The following is a 22730-nucleotide window of genomic DNA, read 5'->3' on the forward strand; positions in this document are numbered from 1 at the left end:
TTCGATCAAGTACCTTAAATCACAAGGACAAAGGAAGCCCTAGAGGCCGTTTGCACTCTGATGCTTAAGTCAGTGTAGGGCTAAGAGACACCGAAAGTAAGCTGTAAGAAAAGCTCTCTCTGTGTAACTGTGTGTGTATTCGCGTCTAAACTGCGTAAAACTGTGCATACCTTATTCGGTTTGATAATACCCTTTATATACTCTAGGGTTTCCACTGATTCCGCTAACCATAATTAGGTTTATTGAGGGAGTGCCTTAACGTCGCTATCACCCACTCTTAGGGCAATCTAGTGCGTAAGGCTCCCTTACTGGAATGCAACCTCTGGCGGGATGACCACCTGAGTACCAACTCGTGCACCTAATCGTCCTGGGAGTGCTCTAGCTGTTCACGTGCCATGCATGCAGTTTCACCCCTGGAACGTGACCCTCACAGGTCATATCTTTCCCAGCGGTTCTCTGCTTCGTGTTACGCCTGAACGCGTCCTCCACACCACACGCATGGACCCTCGTGACCTAGGCCTCTCTCTGACTGATAACTAGCGTGTGGTCTGGGATCCACCTCTCGTGGCCCAGCTCTGCTGTTCAAGTCACCGATGTCCGATCTCTCTACATTGTCAAGGACACATCAACACATCCTGGTGATCGATGTCTGACCACTCTTCGGTATCTTGGCGCACGTGCCTTGCGAGATACTGATCCATGCTGCTCGTGGGACCCATCTTACATGGCGCCATCATTACTAGTGGTCAACAACGTCCGAGGACTGGTCGGTACATATATACATAATCGTTTAAAAATAAAAATATTTAAATATTAAAAATAAATATTTAATTAAATATTTTTAATTTTTTTTAATCATATACTTGAAAACATGTTTTAGAAAAGAGGAAAAAAAAATGAATAAAAATCAAATCCGTGACAATACTTATTTCATATCTTTTATCTTTTCTCAAAGAAATGTTGGACCATATTTAATTATCTTCAAATACATAATAATTATGTGCAAACATAATCAGTTAGATATTTAAATTTAATTGATTATATTTGAATAAATATAATAAAATGAATAATTAAATATTTATAAATAAATTTTATGACTATAATAAAATGAACAATTAAAATAAAAATATTAAAATAAGTAATAAAATAAATTTAAGAGTTTTTATATTAAAGCAATTAAATAATTAAAATAAAAGTATTAAAAATATTTATTTAATTTTTGATAATTTATTTTAATATACTTTTATTTATTAAAATTTTGTATTTTATTTTAAATTTAATTTTATGTTAAATATATTTAAAAAAATTACTTTTTTATTTTAATTTATTTTATAAATTATTCTTTAAATTTATTAATATAGATCAAAATTTATTTTATGACATGGTCCCTTTTTCTCAGTTCATAGCATCTTCTGAAATATCTTTCTCTTTTTTCTTAGTTTTTCCAACTGAATCCAAAGAAAGCCCAAGGCGCAGTAACAGAGTTATTCATCAGGTTGTCTATCTGTCAGTCTATCTACTCTACAGATGCGATGGACACCGCCACGCTCTCACTGTTGTCGCCTCTTCCCACTCAGCGTTTTCTTTCATATGAAAAACCAACTCCTACTTGTTACGTCCTTCCTTCTCACAACCATTTTCTCAAACACTTCTCCTACACTACTAACCTTAATCGCAACTCCAAATTCAGAACTCCAGAAGCCGTTCTCGATACCTCTCCCATAACCCCAACAGCGCTCACCACTCCCACTCTCAGAGAATTATGCCAAGCTCACGTTCCTGAACATATATTGCAAAGGCAATTGGAAGACCTTTCTCGTTTTTTTCTTTCTTTCTTTTCCTTCTCTGCTTTGTGCTAAGAATTTGAAGAATATGTTACAGGATGGAAGATATTGGATATGTAATGCCCACAGATATCCAGAGGGAAGCTTTGCCTTACCTTTTTTCCGGGCGTGACTGCATTCTTCATGCTCAGGTTATTTATATTTTACACCTTTTCTTTTTTTGTTTTTACTTGCGTGCTGATCCATGTTCATGTGTAGGCTTATTTTCATTTCTTCTTTAGACAGGTTCTGGGAAGACACTCACATACCTGCTTTTGATTAACTCCATCATCAATGCTGCAAAATCCTCTGTGCAAGCCCTAGTCGTTGTGCCCACCCGGGAACTCGGAATGCAAGTAAGAGTGTTCTTGAGCTGTGATGTCGTAATAGTATGTAGCTTATTTTTACTGCAACATGTCAGGGGTAATTCCCTTGGAAAGGGCCACTACTGAGTGCTAAAGCATGAACCAATTTCAATTATAAGGTCACTAAGGTAGCTAGGACATTGGCTGCAAAGCCAACTGGAGTCGTTGGGGAGCACAAGTCATGTTCCATCATGGCTCTGCTAGATGGAGGAACACTAAAAAGACACAAGACTTGGTTAAAGGTAGAACCCTTTTGTATTTTTCTTCAATGAGTTCTATTGTATTGTATTTTTAACCAAATACATTCAGTGACTTAACAATTGAATGCTGCTGCAATTTTTGAATTCTACTTAATACCACAGGATGTCCGCTTTTTTAATCTATTTTGGGGATTATTTGAGAGATAATGGGTTTTCTTCTTGCTTCTCATACTTTTCTACCTTCTGAGTAAATTTTATTGACTCTTCTGTACAATATCTAACTATGTTCCTGCTACAATTAATTTATTCTCTAATTTATTACTTTACTCTCTTCCATTTTTTGGAAGCCACGGATATTCATGGATGCAAATGCTTTGAATTATAGATACTGTACTATCAATTAATTTTAGGGTACTGATAATTTGGAATAAAAACATTTAACAGCTTAAAGTTAATTGAATTTGTTAAACAGTTGTGATTTTTAAGAGAGTTCTTTAATGCGAGTAGTTGTTATCTAAGTTTGTAGATGTGACCGATTGGTCAAAGTAATGATAACCTATGTTCTTAGGTATATTTTTGAGTCTTCTGTTGTTTTGCTGTTCGGCCCAATAAATAAACTGTAAAGCCTAACTAAAGTTGTTGAAATAGAGTGCACTCTCTATATGTTTATATGCAAATGGTTAGCGGATGGGGTGATGAGCATTGCCGATTAGGCATCAATGACCAATTCCTTGAGTTTTGTGTTTTTTTTATAAAGTTGTTGAAATAGAGTGCACTCTCTATATGTTTATAATGCAAATGGTTAGCGGATAGGATGATGAGCATTGCAGATTAGGCATCAATGACCAATTCCTTGAGTTTTGTGTTTTTTTTTATGCTTGAGACCTTTATAGGAAAATGGTTTGAATATTCTAAAAGTGCTGTAGTCCTTAATTCTTGTATAGTGTAGCATATACAATTTTATGTTTTAAATATTATAAATTCTTACTATTGGAAGTGCTTATTTGATCTTAGGGAAGTGGCTTATGACTTTTCTTTAAGCTCTGTTAAACTTTTTTCAATAAGCTTCATGGAAAAGCTTATCAAGATAAGTTCTTCTGGTTTATGGATAAACTCTTCGACAAAAGCTTATTGAATAAGTGCTTAAGTTGTTTACCCAAATATATCCCAAACCTTTACATATGACATGAGAATGATATACGACTGCTCATTTTGAACACACTGCTTTCATTTACTTTGATTTTTATATTCTCTTAACTGGTCGCTGGCATCATTAAGTCTTATAGAAAAGACCCTTTTCCTGCTCCATTTGCTTGTTTAACTTTCTCAAATTTCAGGCAGAGCCACCAACAGTAGTGGTTGCAACAGTTGGGAGTTTATGCCAAATGCTTGAAAGACATACTTTTTCGCTTGAAACTGTGCGTGTGCTGATTGTTGATGAGGCAAGAGTTTTAAATTTTAAATTTAAATCACCTAGTCTTTATACATTTTTTAGTAAAATGTAAAAGCAAATTTTCAGATGTCTTGTTTTTGTTGTCTCTGCATGTTTTAAAAGTAAGAAATATGACTGCAGACCACCACCCAACTATAATTGCTTTGAAAAAGTTATTTATATCAGGGCTCAGCTAAGTGAAGTAAATTGAAGGTAGTTTGAAAGTGTTTTTTAGCATATTCAATTTCATTATTTCACATCACCATGAGTGGAAATCAACATTTCACCTTTTAGAAATTACCAATTGTGATATATGAAAATTACAAGACTTGGAATTATATATTGCCAACTTCTGTTCTTCATTCTTCTCCTCAGCAATTTCATAAATATTTATTTCTTATTATTTTGTATTATTTTCTGCTTAGGTTGACTGTATTTTCAATTCTTCAAAGCAAGTGAGTTCTCTTCGAAAAATTTTGACTTCATATTCATCTTGCAATAACCGTCAGACAGTCTTTGCCAGTGCATCTATACCACAACATAACCGATTTATTCATGACTGTCTGCAGCAAAAATGGACAAAGGTAAGTTGGTCTGATTGTATGTGTGTCTGTCTTTCAGGTACCTTAAACTTTCTCTCTGACTTCTTTATTTGTTTTTCAGAGAGATGTGGTCCATATTCATGTCAGTGCTGTGGAGCCCATGCCATCTCGCCTATATCATAGATTTATAGTAAGAAATATTGTTTATAGAATAAATAAACCTTGTGTATTTCTAGTTCTACCATATAAAAAATGTATGCGTCTTTCTCTTTCAATGCTTGGTTCGCATATCAGACTGTCACCCTTAGATCTTGGAAAGATTTATATAAAATTGTTTAAACTTCAACTTCAACTTTTTGTTAGTCTCTTGTTTATTAAGTACTTATGTTTGCTATTAACTAAATTCTTTTGCTATTTCAATCATCAGAGATGTGAAACCGAAAGAAAATTAGAAACCCTGTTATCCTTGGTACAATCTGATGCGCCTGAATCTGGCATTATATTTGTTGCTGAGCAGGTATGCTAAAAACTTTCTTCTCCTCCTTCAGTTAGATTATGGAATAACAATTTTGCATCAATGAGATTATGCAATCAGTAGGTCACGATCTGGAGTAGAGGAAGTTTACTTTAAATTTTAAACATTTTACATTATTATATGCCTTACTTTCGGTAGTCCCAGGCATGAGAAACAGTATAAATTGCATAATTATCATTCCCTAATAAAATACTTTCCCATGAGGTATTGCTATTTTGTGCCTGTACTGTTGGATTAATAATTGCTTTTGCACGTATAAACCATTTGACATTTATATTCAAGTAGTTGTGATTGTCATTAGTGCTTGAGCTGTTGAACAGTTTCTCGGATCAAGATCCTCTAAATTGCAAGGTTCACTTTTGAGAGTAATTGTATTGCTGATGATCATTGATTAAAATCTTGCTTAGTTTTGACAAAATACAAGCACCTGGGTAACAAACTATAGAGTTAGTGTTAGATATTATTAGATATAATTAGATATTATTTGATATTATGAGATATTATAGATATTGTTAGATATCTCATATTTATGTAATGGGCTTAGCCCATATGTTTCTTTTTCCTATATAAACATAACCCTATGTGTTCAATATACACAAGGGATTTACCCTATTCTTTCTTTTCCTTTAATATGGTATCTAGAGCATAAGATTATAGTTTAGGGTTTAGGGTTCAATTTTTATTGGTGAACCCACTATTCACTGGAATTTTCCAGCCACCACCCCACTGTCTCGCCGGACCTTCGCCGGAGCCGCCGCCGGAATCTCGCCGGAATCGCTGTCGGAGCCTTCATCTTTGTTGCTCCCGCCAATTAACCGGTGACTGGATTTGTCCTTATCTTTTATGGCTTCTTCCGCTTCCGCTGCCACTATGGCTTCTTCTTCAGTCATTATGCCGGATTCATCTATTTATACTAATTACGTCAATGTTCATCTTTCCATTGACAAATTGGATGGAACCAATTATGACACTTGGGCATCAGATATTAAATTATGGCTTAAGAGTCAAGGTTATGTTGATCATCTTACTCATCCTACTCTTGCTGAAAATGAGGTTGTTCGTTGGTCGAAAATTGATGCTCAATTATGCATTGTTATCAAATCGACCATTCACTCATCTTTAAAACAAATTTTTCGTACCTATGAAACATGTTCAGAAGTTTGGGAACAAGCAAAATTATTATACACCAATGATACTCAACGTCTTTATGGTGTGTGTCAAAATCTTCTCACAATTGTTGCTCCCAAACGTCTTGATGGTACAATGGCAGAATATCTAGGTAAACTTCATGCTCTTCTTCATGATTTTAATGAGTTATTACCTCCTGCCTCTACTCCTTCTCAAGAACTAGAACAAAGATCCAAGTTCTTCATGTTATTGGGTTTACATGGTCTTCCTGATGATTATTCTCACGTTCGTGATCAAATTTTGGGATCTCCTATTGTGCCCAATTTTACTTCCACTTGTTCTACCCTTTTGCGCGTGCCAAGTAAACACACCGCTGATATAACGTCTCATGTTGATGACTCTTTTGCTTTAGTATCTCAGCATAATGATCGTACTCACCCTCACAAGCCGGGCAAAGGGCGTCACAAGTGTGACCATTGTGGCAAACTTGGCCACAAAATTGACAGATGTTATGCCTTACATGGTCGTCCTCCTAGATCTGTTGCGGTTGCTCAAATTGCCCCTGTGCAACCTTCTACCATGGACCATACTTCAATTGATACCCCAAGCCAGCCTGCTATTTTCAATGAATTTCTTAAATGGTATGAGGATCGTCAGAACCCTAGTTCCACGGCTTCTGTTGCACATTCAGGTACATCTTTTGTTGGCCTCACTCACTCCACTTCCCATGGCCCTTGGTTTCTAGATTCAGGTGCCACTGATCACATTACTGGTAATAAATCTTTTTTCTCTTCCCTATCTACTACGGGTTATTTACCTTCAGTTACCATGGCCAATGGATATAGGGTACCATCACATGGTGTTGGTACTATTAATCTTTTTTCATCTTTATCTAATGATAATGTTCTTTATGTCCCTGGGTCTCCATTTAACTTATTATCCATTAGTCGTCTCACTCGTTCCCTTGACTGTGTTATTTCTTTTACCAAAGATTCTGTTACTTTACAGGACCGGAGTTCGGGACGGATGATTGGCACCGGATGTGAGTCTCATGGACTTTATCAACTACAGATCTCTGCACATGTTGGCGCAATTATGGATTCTCCATCTCTCATTCATGCTCGGTTGGGTCATCCTAGTCTTGCCAAGATGCAACAGCTTGTTCCAAGTTTGTCTAATGTGTCTACTTTATCGTGTGAGTCGTGTCAGTTAGGGAAACAAATTCGTAGTTCTTTTCCTCGTAGTGTCTCACAACGTGCTTCATCTCCTTTTGCCTTAGTTCACTCTGACATTTGGGGACCAAGTCGTATTAAGTCTAATTTAGGATTTCAGTATTTTGTTACTTTTATTGATGATTATTCAAGATGTACTTGGGTATTTTTAATGAAAAACCGTTCTGAGTTGTTTTCTATATTTCAAATATTTTACAATGAAATTAAAAATCAATTTGGAATTTCCATCCGAATTTTGCGCAGTGATAATGGACGTGAGTATCTTTCTCATTCTTTTAAAAATTTTATGGCTTCTCATGGTATTCTTCATCAAACTTCATGTGCTTATACACCTCAACAAAATGGGGTAGCTGAGCGCAAGAATAGACATCTTGTTGAAACAACTTGTACTATTTTAATCCATGGTGATGTTCCTCAGCGTTTTTGGGGTGATGCTGTTCTTAGTGCATGTTATCTCATTAATCGCATGCCATCTTCAGTTTTAGATAACAAAATTCCTCATTCTATTTTATTTCCACATGACCCTCTCCACTCTTTACCTCCCAAAGTTTTTGGGTCCACATGTTTTGTTCATAATTTTAGTCCTGGTCTTGATAAATTATCTCCTAAGTCACACAAATGTGTCTTTTTAGGGTTCACTAGATCACAAAAAGGATATAAATGTTTCTCACCGTCTTTAAACCGTTATTTTATTTCAGCAGATGTCACCTTCAGTGAATCTTCCCTTTACTTTAAGTCTTGTCCTTCTCCTTCAATTTCTTCATCTAATCAAGTTAATATTCCTCTTGTTGTGCCTAGTGCACCTAACAATTCACCACCGCCGCCAACTCTTCAGGTGTATAGTCGTCGTCAACCATCTCATCGTCCATCAGCAGACTCTATTCTGGTGCCAACACCTCATCCCCCTCCGGCTCCTATAGTTGAACCTCCGACTGTTGAACCTGATCTTCCTATTGCTATCCGTAAAGGTATACGTTCTACTCGTAATCCCTCTCCACATTATACTGCTTTGAGTTACCATAGACTATCTCAACCCTTTTATACCTGCCTTTCGTCTATTTCTTCTGTATCCATTCCAAAATCTGTAGGTGATGCCTTAGCCCATCCTGGTTGGCGTCAGGCCATGCTTGATGAAATGAATGCGCTTCAGAATAATGGAACTTGGGAACTTGTTCCTTTACCATCTAGGAAATCTGTTGTTGGTTGCAGGTGGATTTTTGCTATCAAAGTTGGTCCTGATGGTATTATTGATCGTCTCAAAGCTCGTCTTGTGGCTAAGGGTTATACCCAAATTTTTGGTTTAGACTATGGTGATACTTTTTCTCAAGTAGCAAAGATGGCCTCTGTTCGCTTATTCATAGCTATGGCTGCTCTTCAACAATGGCCTCTTTATCAATTGGATGTTAAAAATGCTTTTCTTAATGGGGATTTGCAGGAAGAAATTTATATGGAGCAACCTCCCGGTTTTGTTGCTCAGGGGGAGTCTTCTGGATTGGTATGTCGTCTTCGCAAATCCTTATATGGCCTCAAGCAGTCTCCTAGGGCTTGGTTTGGAAAATTTAGCAATGTTGTTCAACAATTTGGTATGACTCGCAGTGAAGGCGATCATTCAGTTTTTTATCGTCACTCGAGTGCTGGTTGTATCTATCTTGTAGTATATGTTGATGACATTGTTCTTACAGGCAGTGATCACCATGGCATCTCACAAGTAAAACAACACCTTTGTCAACACTTTCAGACCAAAGATCTTGGCAAACTCAGATATTTCTTGGGGATTGAGGTAGCACAATCCAATACTGGTATTGTTATCTCTCAAAGAAAATACGCATTAGATATTTTGGAGGAAATTGGGTTGATGAATTCGAAATCTGTTGATACTCCCATGGATCCCAACGTCAAGCTTCTACCCAATCAGGGGGAGCCTCTTTCAGATCCTGAGAAGTACAGGAGATTAGTTGGAAGATTGAACTATCTCACTGTTACTCGTCCTGATATTTCCTTTGCAGTCAGTGTGGTGAGTCAATTTCTTAATTCTCCATGTGAAGATCATTGGAATGCAGTCATTCGTATAGTGAAGTACATTAAAGGCTCTCCTGGAAAAGGTTTGTTATATGGTCATAATAACCATACTAAAGTCGTTTGTTATTCAGATGCTGATTGGGCAGGATCTCCATCTGATAGAAGGTCAACTTCTGGTTATTGTGTCTCCATTGGTGATAACTTGATCTCTTGGAAGAGCAAGAAACAAAGTGTTGTGGCAAGATCTAGTGCAGAAGCAGAATATAGAGCTATGGCCTCGGCTACTTGTGAGCTTATTTGGCTTAAACAGTTACTTAAAGAATTGCAATTTGGAGAGGTTACTCAAATGACACTGATATGTGATAATCAGGCTGCTCTTCATATTAGCTCAAATCCAGTTTTTCATGAAAGGACAAAACATATTGAGATTGATTGTCATTTCATTCGAGAAAAGATTATATCAGGAGATATCAAGACTGAGTTTGTTAATTCAAATAATCAATTAGCAGATATTTTTACTAAACCCTTACGAGGACCTAGGATTGATTACATTTGTAACAAGCTGGGTACATATGATCTATATGCACCAGCTTGAGGGGGAGTGTTAGATATTATTAGATATAATTAGATATTATTTGATATTATGAGATATTATAGATATTGTTAGATATCTCATATTTATGTAATGGGCTTAGCCCATATGTTTCTTTTTCCTATATAAACATAACCCTATGTGTTCAATATACACAAGGGATTTACCCTATTCTTTCTTTTCCTTTAATAGTATAACTATGGTTTTATCATGAGGTTACTTACATTTTAGAGGACGTAAGGTCCTTTTTTCTGTTATGATAATTTCCCTGTAACACTGCTTAGTTTCATATTTATAGGACTTGGTTGCATCTATTGATCATTACTTAACAGTTAGTGCCCTTCAAATGATTATCCCATATTATATCTACATTTAATATCTGTTAGACTTGGTCATGTATTATGTGAAATATTGACTAAATATTACATATTTTGTTATGCAGTCTGAGAAGTCCAAAAAGTCTGGAAAGGCTCCATCAGCATCCCTTCTGATTGACTTTTTGAAGACATCATACCAAGGTGATTTAGATGTCCTCCTCCTTGAAGACAAAATGAATTTCAATTCACGAGCAGCTTCACTGTTGGTAAGTGTCAATCAGTGGATTGATATTGATAGAACGTTTCTTTGGTAACCCCCTAATTATCTGTTCTCCGTGCATTTTTTACCACTGTATTCTGCATCTAAATTCATTTTAACAGTCATCCTTCAGTCTAACTTGTAGCTAGGTTCAAAATAAGTTTTGATTATAGTTAATTTTTAATAAAACCTTGTCAAGAAATAGTAGCAACACATTCTCATTTCCCATTAGATGAATGGGTCTTACTATGTGACTCTCATTCTCCATATGGTGGATCCCACTCCCTAACTAGTGGGGGACGCACATAAATTACAATTAATAGGAAATAGAGTGTTGAAAACAGTCTTAAGAGGTGTGTTGGTAGCATTCTTCAGCCTTGAATCCTTGACATTACTGCCCTGGCCTTGGGAAATAAACTAGTCAACCAAAATTTAAGGGAACTCTTTGATGAGTATTGGCTGGGGATGATGACATTGACTACAAGTGGGGAAAATTTAGTTCAAGAGTCACCCCAGTCGTTTGCCTAAAACTTACTAGATTTCGAATTCTTAATTTGACTTCTATTTAAACCTTCTCTTCAAAATTCTTAAGCCTGTCGGAGGCAGTAGCATTAAAATGTGTATTTTGTGAGTAAATGATAAGCTAAAGTTGAGGAGGGGAAATGGTTGGTAACAACAGTTATGTTGTTTCTTTGATTCAGGAGGTTAGAAAAGGAGGTGGCTATCTTCTTGTAGCAACAGATATAGCTGCTAGGGGGTTTGACCTTCCAGAAATGTCTCACATTTACAACTTTGATCTGCCAAGGACTGCTATTGATTATCTTCATCGAGCAGGCCGAACATGTAGAAAACCCTTTTCTGACATCAATTGTACTGTTACCAGCATTATTGTTCCAGATGAGCGATTTGTTCTCCAGAGGTATGAAAATGAGTTGATGTTCGACTGTGAAGAGCTTATTATTTCATAAACCTTGCTAAAGTTTCATATTTTAATCTGATCGACTATAAATATGGTGTGCCTCAAATTGACTCTATTTTTTTCTAGCTTTTAAAAACGTTTTATATTCTGGATGATCTTCATCATGTGGGGTACCCATAGAATATTAAAATAACAAGCTACTGAAGAAAAGAAAAAAATTCCGGACTCTGCCAAGAAGGAATGAGTGTGTGGAATTCCAGCTGCACTCAGAAGGATAAAATTAAAATTCTAGTAAAGATATTGTTGAAAGTTTTTTTTTTGTGGATATGTTCGGAAGATGTTAGACAGAAGAAGGGAGGATAGTTTATTTTTACGCAATTTTGAGAAAAATATTTATTAAACAAACATAAAGGGTACATTTAAGTAATTTGATTAAGCACTTGCTCGATTATTTTTTATTATATCAACTTTTTTATAAGCCTGTTTTGAAGTTTATAAAAAAAATATTTCATCATCTTTTGTCTAGTAAAACTTATTTAGATAAAATAAAAATAACAAGTGGAAATTGAAATTTTATTTCTCTCTTATTCACTTACTAACTTGATTGTGAATTTTCACTAAATTCTATTCTCATTCTTCATCATCATTGAACTCATTTCATTATTTTTCATACTTGACTCATTCCAAAAAATCAATGATTTTCCTCATTAAAAGAGCCCATCTAGAAAAGTTCAGTGCAACTGTGTATGTAAACTTGTATATATTACACTGCTGTGAAAATGTATAATTGAGGCTGATAATTATTATATATAAGTACATACCAGATATGAGATGTGAAATTATCTCTATCATTTCGACAACACATTGATATTTAATGTTTAAATCCTTTTTTTAAAATTATTATTCATAAAATTTAAAACATTCCCATCCTTAAATTCATGGTGAAACGGGGCAAACAAATCGCGGGCAAATTTATTATATGATGAGTCCATCTTCAATTACTGAGTTTTTCAATACAATGGTAACCCCAGAACGGATGTAAAACCCTTCTGAAGATCTATCAGCCTCTTGTATGCCCTGTAAGTCATTAAAGGCAGATTTAGTACACTTTTCATATAAAAAATCACAATCTCGTTTGTGGTATCTAAATGATTTTATTTTTAGTTTAAACTATTGTGAATTTTCATGATATCCCAGTAAAAAGAATATGTTTGTCTCACTTATTTCAGGGTTTGTAAGAGAAAATTGAAGTGAGGTTCTTTTGCTTGTCATAGAATTTAAGCGAGATTAATTAGTTATTATACAGTGATTTAGTGAATTGGTAGGTGTATCACGTTGTCTTCTTGTAATGCTATACATATTTAGAGTAGTTTCAAGAGCATACCTCTGAGTTTGCTATTACGACATTCTTTCCTATTCTAGCATTTTTGTCAATAATACAGTCCCTGCAGAAATGTGGGAAGTGAGTAAAGCGTGAGAAAGTAATGGTTAAGATAGTGAGCATTGTAATGCATACTTGATTTTTGTATTTTCTCCTATTCCTATTGGAACCCTTCCTTCAGCTAAGAGTTCTGCCACTTCTGCATCGGTTTCATAGAAATCAGCACCAAGCATCACAGTATCCTGCAAAGAAGTGTAATGCATCAGAAGTTATAGAACTAGATGAGCGCACACCTAAGAAAAATTTTATGTTCTACAGAGAATACTATTATATTTCTGCTGAACAAAAGATATATATGTTAACCTATAAATTTGAGACTTGATGTACCATAACAACTCATGTATATATGGCAATGTTTATAACAATATACATCGTCATCTTGTAAATTTTTTCAAGTAGACATGGTTAGATGGTAGAATTGATGCACCAAACCTTTAGATGAACGTTTGAGTTTATTCTGGATCTGATTCCAACAACACTGTGCTCTATCAAGGAATTATTCAAGAAGCTTCCATGTGATATGATTGAATCAACAATCTGCATGAAGGGACAAATAACAATGTTGTGGTTGAGATTTAAAAGCAGAAAAGAGGTGGTTCTCTGGTGTGGGATGGGGATACAACAAGGTAAGTAAAATAAAATGTTGAACATCTAAGCACATGAATTCCTCCACATTTGTCGGTACCGCATTCTGCATATGATAATATAGGATGCAACAGTGTGTTAAATGAATTGTTTTGGTTGTATGCCTAACGAATTAAGTTCACTCTTCTCCATGCAGTAAGGCCTTGGTACGTCTAGTTTGAATTACAAACAAAATTTCTCACGAGCAAGTTTGAAGAACTGACCTTGCTATTGTCAATCTTTGATGGTGGTAAGTTTCTCCTGGACGTATACATTGGTTTTGCTGCATCGTAAAAGCTAAACCTGGATGGCTGAAAAATCGCAGAAGTAAGCTCTTTTAGGCAAGAAAGATTTTGGATCTCAATCATTGAACAAGGAAAATAGTTCTATGAAATGAAATTGAAAAGGATGAGATGAAAAACTGTTTGTAGTTAAGTTTTTCCATTTAACAGTTCAATTTATTTCTTATGTTCACCTCTAGCACGACCTTCCACTAATAACTAATGAACTCAACACAATCAACTCATTGAAGCTCAACAAGGTGATTTGACACTCACATGCTCAGTGAGGGCAAGATTTGCCTCAAAGAATGATCTGATGGTTCCTATGTCTTCCCAATAATCGTTGAAGAGATAAGCCTGCACACAGATTGTCACACGATAGGTAAATTAGAAGCAGAAAAGATTCTCATGCAATGATTTTTTCAGTCCTACCTTCATATAGTATTCTCTAGCTGAGGCAGGAATAACCTCTGATCCAAAGTCGTTTGCAGTTGGAAAGCGCCATCTAAATTAAAGTAATTTGTAGCACTTAACAATCAAGCTTTGCAACAAGATCAATTTATTCTCAGTGCATATTTCTGTATTTTTATAGAATATATTAATAGATGAAGTGAACCAAAGGAAAAAGCCTAACATTTTGCTAGATATTGATCAGTACCTTAGTAGATTAAGAAGTATCTCCTTCTTGAAGACGTACACTCCCATGGAAGCAATGTATGGTTTCTTTTGAGCTTCATCCTTCGAAAGGCCCAAAACGGTTGTATCCACTTGCTAAATTATAAGGCAGTACGTATTAGCAGTGGTTCTAGTTGTTGAACTTTTCGGGAGTGTTATTACTATTAGTATAATTAACATAAAGTGTACCATTGCTTTCAACTCTTCTCCTTTAGGCTTTTCACTAAAGGAAAGGATCCTTCCTTTGTTGTCTATCTTCATCAGACCAAAATCTGAGGCACGGCTGTCATGGTTGGACAAAAGAGTTTAGAACAGTAATATATGATGAATATCACTAAGCTTAGATATTGATAGAAATTGTTGACTCAGCTAATCTTTTGGGTTGATTTTTCATTTGGGTTTTTGTCGTAAAAATGCTAAAGAAAAAAAATGCTAGTTTCTAATTCAGATTTAGCCTGCATACATGGATTGGCTTTAATGTCTCATTCATTACATTAACAAACTCATAAGAATACTTCAAGTTAGTCGGATACAAGAAAGAGAAAATGAACCATTGTGATTTCAAGCTATAGATGGTGGTGATCATGCATATTAAAGCATATGGGACATTTTGTAGGTGGTATTTCGGAGGTGACATTGATGTCTAATACTCAAGGAACTCACTTTCTATCAAACTGTGCAGAAAATCCTGAACTCTATTTAATATTTTTCTCTTTTATTATGGAGTACATTTAAAGATATTTTAAAGTCTTTCTCTGTGAAATAAATGTAAATGTTGTTTGCTCTAGGTGCTTTTTTCAACCCATACAAAAAATTCTTTAATTTATAAATCTTCTCTTCTTGGCCTTCAATCCAAAGCCTTGAGGTTGCTCAACATAGAACTCTTATTTCAATTCACCATTAAAAACCCTGATTTCACATCCAATTTGAAATGATTTTCACTCTTTTTGAGTTGCAAGAGAAATTAAAGTTCCAACGGTTAAACACATCACAAGAGCAAAAGCCTCTTCAAAATCAATACTGGATTGTTGTGAACAAGCCTTGTTTTATTTTTTATATTGAGTCATTTACTTTATTTATTCATTTCATAGTTTCTTTGTTATTTGGCGTTTAAGACAGTTCCCATCTCTTATTCTTTTCAATTACATCAAATTCTTTTTGCATTACCTTACTCCAAGATTTTTCTTCAATTGCCTTGCCAAAGTTTTATGGTTCCAAAACAATTGCACATTGCATAAATATTACTCAAACTCTTAATTTTTTTGATGAGTTGAGCTTGAACATTATGAACTTGAACTTGAAGGACTTTATGAGGATGTCATAGACAATAATTATTTTCCTCTCTAACCATCAAGTTGAATTTTCTCTCGTAATTAAGAAACTAAGAGAAAGTGTGAAACATATGCTATTTGTGATTTTCATCACAACAAAAATTCTTCCTTTTGAATAAAAAGTTCTGCAATCTGGATTCTCAAATCAAAGAGAATAAATGCTTCAAAATACTCAACATATTTTCATCTAATTTTGGCTTTAGCACATAAAGGTATCATGAATGACCTTATCTGATTTTTGTGTTGTAACTCCATGCTACCTTTACAATCTACTTCAACACATTCCTAATTGCCTAATTTAACGTTTTAGTTAGGTGAAGAATTCATGTTAACAAATTTTTTTCTATCTTCGTATACTACAATCATTATCCAAATACCATACTTTTTATGCTATTGAGTTGCCTTTTGCAAATAAAGAACAAGTTTCCTTCACCATTTTCTGCTTCAGCAAATGAATTGTGATTTTGATTTCCAAAATGGAAATTGTTTTGAAAATACCCAAACCTATTGTAATTATAATACTCTGAGGTTTACCTTTATTCCAATAGTTTTTTTTTTTTATGATTCTTCTTCTTAGATATTGCACACCATTTGTTTGATCTTATTATTTCCTCTTTCATATGGGTTTCTTCCTCTTTTTGTAATTCTTCCAAATGTGTCACCTCGTTTATCAATCTTTATGTTTGACCAGTTACTAACATAAAGAATCACTTTAATACTACTAACTTTCAATAAGAATTCATTGTCTACCAAACCCTTACGACACAGCCTATTAATCAACACATTTGCACTAATTTCTATGTTGAAGTAATTGGAAAGTTAGAATGTGTGAGGCAAGCAACCTACCTGTCGTCCATTGGCAGACAAGAAAGAGTGATATCCGCACCACTCTCCCGATGATTCTGCGTATGAAAATGAGTAGAAACATGTGAGAGTCAATAATTTGATTGCATCAGCTGAATTGAAAGGGGGAAGAATTATTTGATTTTATGGCACAGTGCCTTACTCTAACAAAGTCCATATAGTCCATTCGATAGAGGTGATCCCCAGAAAGAATCAAGACATCCTCAATGCCCTTGCTTCTTGGATCCTACAACATGAACATGGAAGTATATTCACACTGAACTCCAAACTAGCATTTAGATTCTTCTTGGCCTTTGCCGTGATAGGGAAAAAAAATAAAGCCCTTTCCCCTGAAAACAGAATTCATCTAAATGTTCCTTGATTGACTTGTACATCTCAACACCTTAAATTGTGAATCAAGGGGAATGTTCTACTACCCTGGAGTTGGATAGCAGCAAAACCACATTTAACAAGCAAAGCCTGGGAAATTCGAGTTATAAAATGATTTGGAACTTTGGCAATCTGAAATAGAGTAGTCTATGGTCTGTCATAACAAGTAACGAGATCTCTTCCACATCACTGATCTATCTCCAATCTCCACTTCCCAGCCCAAAAATGTAAAATTACATAACTGAGATCATAAAAAAGAGATTTTATATAGATGTTGTAGTTACATCAATCACTATAACTTAATACCTCAAAGAGCCAGTGGAACTGTCGCACAGCATCAGCAGTACCTTGAAACCACTTTTTACCTGCCTCCCCTGGGGTTTGGGTTGCTGCAAGAACCTGAAAGAGAACATGCACTCTTGTAACCTTCAGGAGCATAGTTCTTACTACTTGATAGTCTTTTTTTTTTAAGATCATTAAGAACTCGAGCATAATTGTTAACAGCCCGTATGCATAAACTGACGTAAAATGCAAGCAAGTAAGAGATGGAACATGATGGGAGATACCTCTACGTAGCCATCTCCAAAGGTGACTCCATTACCAGAGTTGTAAGCACGTGCAATGTGCCTGTTGAGTGAGGCTGAGTTATACTGAGTGAGAATGTACACCTTATTGATGCCACTGTTGATGCAGTTACTCATTGGCACATCAATCAGCCTGTAAGCACCTCCAATAGGAACCTACCATAGCAAACTCCTTAGATGTAAGAGCAGCATTATGATATCATATCCCATTAGTCCCATTTTCATTTTCTTCAGCACTTATTTTCCACACACACATATATAAATATATAGGCACCATTAGTTGATAGAATAACTATGAAAATGGTAAAGTAAAAAGGAAAATAAACTTACAGCAGGTTTGGCTCGTCGCTTAGTGAGAGGAAAGAGACGGGTTCCAGCTCCTCCACCAAGTATAACTGCCAACACTGTCCTTGCGTTTCTTCTTTCCATTTCTAGATCTCTCAACTGCACTATGTACCCCATATTCCAATTCATCTTGTTCAAAACGGAATAATGCTATGTTGCACACACTATATAACTCTCACAGATTATGCATAAACCCACATGACAGCATTAAAATTGAAGTGCTTTTGCGACCTTGGTATCGACTCATAACACTTGTTACAAAATTTATGTATATTTTAAACATCAGTACACTTGAAAACTTGATGTATGCATGTCAATCAAGTGTTATGAGAATTAAGTAACAATTTTCTTAGTTTTCAAGTGAATTAAGTGACAAATTCTAGTTGGTATCTAAACAGATTAAATTTAAAATGAATGTCATTGGTTTTATTTCCGCATAAATAAATAAAAAAGGTACAAAAAACTGAGTCCCGTTAAGTATACAATGTTGGTGATATGGTGGACCTAAGTATCCAACCATGAAGCATGGGCCATGATATATTGAACAACTCGCTTCAACTCAGTAAATATTTGTACTATTGCCCTAAAACTCTTCTATCCCTTGACTCTAAATTTTATTGACATGTTTACTCATATAACAACCCTGCACCAATTACAACAGAAATGATAAATAATTTTTTGATAAAATGTGGACCTAAAATATTGATAAATTTTGAAATTGTATTGTATGATATTACAGATGTAAACTGATATATCTTTCACTATCTTTTCCTTTAAAAAGTGAAATATTATAGTAAAAATGAGAAGTATTTGTGGTGGAAGAGAAGGAAATAAAAGGAGTAAGGTAGACCTTGGATTCAGTGGATAGGTCAGCTGTGAGAGACATGCATATACGGTGTTGAGGCTTCACATTCTTGGTGTAAGCACTTCTGGAAGCACCAGTTTTTAACTGAACCTTACGTCCCATAAGTTCCCCATTGCAAAACTTGACAAGCTTCCAGTTCCGACCACACCCCATTCCATGCAACTGCACTGAGGAGACCGTTATCTGGCCGACGGCAGAGGCTGCCATTTTTGCCGGGAGAAAAATGGGAATTTACGTAGTTGGTAATCGAAGGTTGTCTTGTGTGTGTATTTATGTTCTATAGAAGAAGCAGAGAGGAAGCAGCAATGTGTGTGTGCAGATTTGCTTACATGCATATCCGGGTATTTTGGAGGATTGGGCCACGTTATCCAAATTCAACAGCATCCACCAGTTTGGTTTGTGTTTGTTACTGTTATTACAAATAAGTGAACATGTCCAAGTCCAATGACACTTTAGTCCTTATGACCAATTGCCGAATATTCCATGGGTTTAGATTAGCCCTGGAATTTGGTCATTCGTTGTAACTCTTTGCTGAGGAATTATTACTTGTGCTCTACTTCCGCTCACAAGTTTCCAGCTTCAAATTTGGTTTTCAGTGGGAAAAAGTGGTTTCTATCACCCTCTTGTACTATTCATGTAGTTCGTGCAAAATTAAGGAACATGTCTCTCACCATAAAAATTATTACCTAATCATTTGACTTTGTTTCCCTTTGGTTGTTAAAAAATGCTCACGTTGTTACAGTTTGAATTGAATTGAATTGAATCCATAGAACTGTTCATGCATATCATCATTCGATTCAGTTTGCCACCATTCATTTCAACCAATGGCAGGAGTCTTGTTTCACCGAAAACAAATATTAACCTTTTACGGAACATGCCAATATTGATTGGAAAAGATTGCTGATATTTTGAATTGCAACATATTACAACTAAAAAAATAATAATTTACAACTACGATGTAAAATAAAATTTTAGAATTCTATTCAATCTCTTTAAATGCGGCAAATCTCTTTAAATGCAGTCCGCATTTAAAAAATCTAGCATTTGTTTGTCAAAAGTAACGATTGCATGATCATTCTTTCAGAAGTTAATGTTTATCTTAACTTCATACTATTTTTTTATGGTTTCTTTTATTGTTCAAACAACACTTTACATGTTCTTTGATCCTGCCTGTTGACCGGAGCGCTGGAGAATGCCTCGTCAAAGGATCGACGTGCGCGCCGCTTTTCACTTCCGTTCCTCCTCTGGATCTATCTCAAGAACCTGCAAAGAAACGACACGGCGCCGCTGCGGCCGATCGCACTCCGACGCTCAAGTCAGTGACGGTATCACCAAATACTAAGAACTGGAACCGTGCAAACTCTCTCTCACAAACAGCTCTGTCACTCGCAAGCGTAAAGTGTATGAACTGAACGTGCGTACCTTAGAAAATCTGTTAAGAACTCTTATATACCTGGTGGTTTTCTCTCTCCTGGCAGTTACAGACTTGGACACGTGGCTCGTATCCAACTGTACACGTGCCATCATCTGGAGGCTCCCTGACTTGGCGCTGCTTCTACTCTCATTTTGGCTAAGTCACCTATGCATGGTACTGCCCAGTGCATAGCTAACTCAGGAGTGCGATCTCTACTGAAACTGGCGAGGTAGGGCCTTCATACACCTTCCCTGTGGTCTCGCCGGCCGCCTTCATAATCTGCTTCTCCTTTATCTTCGGCGATGTGCTTGTTCTGGCGATCTCCGACTGCCTGGTCGCTTGAGTCTGCGTCTGGCGACTTCATCCTCAACCTGGCGATCGCCTATTCTGGTAAACTGGAGATCGGAACACGCCAGCTTAACAATCGGCGACTACACGTGCCTCCCGACTTCCTTCCCAACTGCCAACCTGGCGCCTTGTCAACACGCCTACACTGTAGCAGGGTGCCACGTCATTGCACCCGACCACCAGGGCGGTACACAAGCCCCCCAGTCTTAAGCGAAGACTTGTCTAGCGAAAAGACTGAAAAAGCCTTCGTTAACACCGGTCTACGTGGCATGGACGCAGAATTCCAAGCGATAGTACTTTCTGCTGCTCTGACGCTCCACCAAACCCTTCGCGCATCGTTCGACACGTGGCTCTCATCAACGGCTATCTTCATCTGCCGTTAGCGCTTCCCAAAACCATTTCGAAAACCCTTAAACCCCTTACGCTCCTACTGTTCCATCACTTCCTTCACACTTGCATACGCTCTCATTTCCTTCTGCGAAAGCTCTCGACGTTCCTCGACGCTCTAGATCACCACCTCCCTTCAACGTTCTCCTGATCATCGAAAGGTAACTACTTTCCTTCATCTGCTGGGTTCCCTTGCATTTTCACCGATTTGCATCATCCTGTAACTGTCTGGTGCATACGCTGTGGGCTGTTTTTCCATTTCTCCTTCTGCGTAACTTAGGGCTTTGTCGATCGTCGCAACGAACTCGCATTCGTTCGTCTTTCACCTTCCTTCTATGATCGAGTCAGCCTTTGTAACCCTCCTGATTATTTTTTTCTTTCTTCTTCGTTTGCAGTTGCTATCATGACTCGCACGAAGATCACCCCGAACCCCCCTCCATCAGCGCGAAACCCTCCTTCACAAGCACACGACTCAACGCAAGTTCGTGGTGCTCCCTCTTCGCAGGCTGTGAGGCCTGCGTCTTCCCAAACCGCTCTGGCCCAGGCGACTCCACCAAACGCTGGAGGAGCCCCCATCCCTCTGCCAGACTTCAAGACTTTATACCCATGGGCTAACCCAACCCTCTTAAAGGAAACCTCGTCGGTGAACACTGCGGGAGCGGTTCTGCGATTGACCAATGGGGACGAGGCCCACCAATCGTTTCACAAGGAGCACGATGAGAGAATGATGGTGCTGCCTTGCCCCGCCGCTCTGCCAGTGTGCGCCGATGATAAAGTGAGCGCCGACGGGCCCTTCTGCTTCGTCTACACCACTTTCTTCAAGAAGGTCAAACTCAGGTTCCCTCTTACTCGATTTGAGAGGGAACTCTTAACCGAGCTCAACATCGCTGCCGCCCAGCTTCACCCCAACAGCTGGGCGTTTGTCCAAGCTTTCGAGATAACGTGCGCCCACCTGGGGTTGCCTGCGTCAGTAGACGTGTTTTTATTCCTGTTTGAGGCCAAGCACCCAGGAGATCGCCTGTGGGTCAGCCTGAATGCCATTGCTGGGAGATCCATTTTCACCATCTTCCAGCAGTCGTACAAGGATTGGAAGGGGAAGTTCATCCAGGTTCGCGCAAATGACAAAGACACTTCCCTCCTCGACAGTTTCCCCTTGTACTGGGTGGACAAGGGGAAAAAGGAGTCCAAGAGCTGCTTCAGGAGGCCCAGAAGTCCTGATAGCATGGGAGCTTTGGACCGAAACCTTTGCCTATTCTGGAAGAGGGTGGCAGATGCCCACATAACATTCTTGACCCCCACCCTGATTTCCTTCGAGTTCTTTGAGGACCAGTTGGAATTCCAAATAGGTTAGGACGCTACACTTTTGTCTTGACATTGCTTCTGATATTGTTTCTGGGCGTCTTGTGCGACACACACAAGACTTTGGTTTTATCTTTTCTGCATATGCCTGTTTTTGCTGTCTCATTGCCTTGTACACTAATCTTTTTTTTCCCCTTGGAGCTAACTCACGCACTTTCGTTCCATGCAGATACCATGTTGGGTAAGAACATGCTCGCTGACTTGAAGGCGCTCGCCCGCAACCACGGGTTGGCGACCGGTTCCCAGACGGTGCCCAACTCGGCGGTCGAGAAGGCCATCATTCATGGGCGATCACCGCCTAAGGAGCCCACCCAACGAAAGAAACTAGTCCTTAAAAGGCCAAAGCGAAAAGCCCCCCAAGTCGTCCAAGAGGAGGAGGAAGAGGACGACGAGGTCACTGAGGATGGCCTCGTCACAAAGAGGAAAAGGGTGGCACCACCTTCACCACCTGCCCCACCCCCTCTTCCAGCTTCAACACCA

At 37.4% G+C, this 22730-nt stretch overlaps 2 protein-coding genes across 5 annotated transcripts; one reads left to right on the forward strand and one right to left on the reverse strand.

The window, feature by feature from the left end:
* Positions 1-1397: 1397 nt before the first annotated feature.
* Positions 1398-13838, forward strand: LOC137806678 (P-loop containing nucleoside triphosphate hydrolases superfamily protein). Of its 4 annotated transcripts, none has more exons than XM_090300190.1 (12): positions 1398-1798; positions 1882-1975; positions 2066-2179; positions 2308-2430; positions 3726-3830; positions 4246-4404; positions 4484-4552; positions 4790-4879; positions 10311-10451; positions 11146-11363; positions 12593-13430; positions 13586-13838. In XM_090300190.1, exons 1-11 carry the CDS (start codon positions 1533-1535, stop codon positions 12615-12617), a joined length of 1404 nt encoding a protein of 467 aa, XP_090156316.1. In that variant the 5' UTR covers positions 1398-1532; the 3' UTR covers positions 12618-13430; positions 13586-13838. The 4 variants fall into 4 exon arrangements, with proteins under 4 accessions (XP_090156316.1, XP_068463011.1, XP_068463012.1 ...); XM_090300191.1 differs by having other exon boundaries at positions 1468-1798; positions 2070-2179; XM_068606910.2 differs by lacking the exons at positions 12593-13430; positions 13586-13838 and having other exon boundaries at positions 11146-11478.
* APL1 (ADP glucose pyrophosphorylase large subunit 1) lies at positions 12109-19336 on the reverse strand. The gene is made up of 15 exons (XM_068606909.2): positions 18728-19336; positions 17863-17976; positions 17515-17688; positions 17255-17347; positions 16722-16805; positions 16562-16617; positions 14574-14667; positions 14368-14480; positions 14142-14214; positions 13986-14066; positions 13653-13739; positions 13237-13341; positions 12880-12986; positions 12748-12808; positions 12109-12440 (listed from the first exon to the last, which is right to left on the reverse strand). The coding sequence occupies exons 1-15, from the start codon at positions 18947-18949 to the stop codon at positions 12339-12341; spliced, it is 1566 nt and encodes a 521-aa protein (XP_068463010.1). The 5' UTR covers positions 18950-19336; the 3' UTR covers positions 12109-12338.
* Between the last annotated feature and the right edge of the window lie 3394 nt (positions 19337-22730).

The sequence above is a fragment of the Phaseolus vulgaris genome, chromosome 3, assembly GCF_051622355.1.
Source record: "Phaseolus vulgaris cultivar YP4 chromosome 3, ASM5162235v1, whole genome shotgun sequence".
NCBI lineage: Eukaryota > Viridiplantae > Streptophyta > Magnoliopsida > Fabales > Fabaceae > Phaseolus > Phaseolus vulgaris.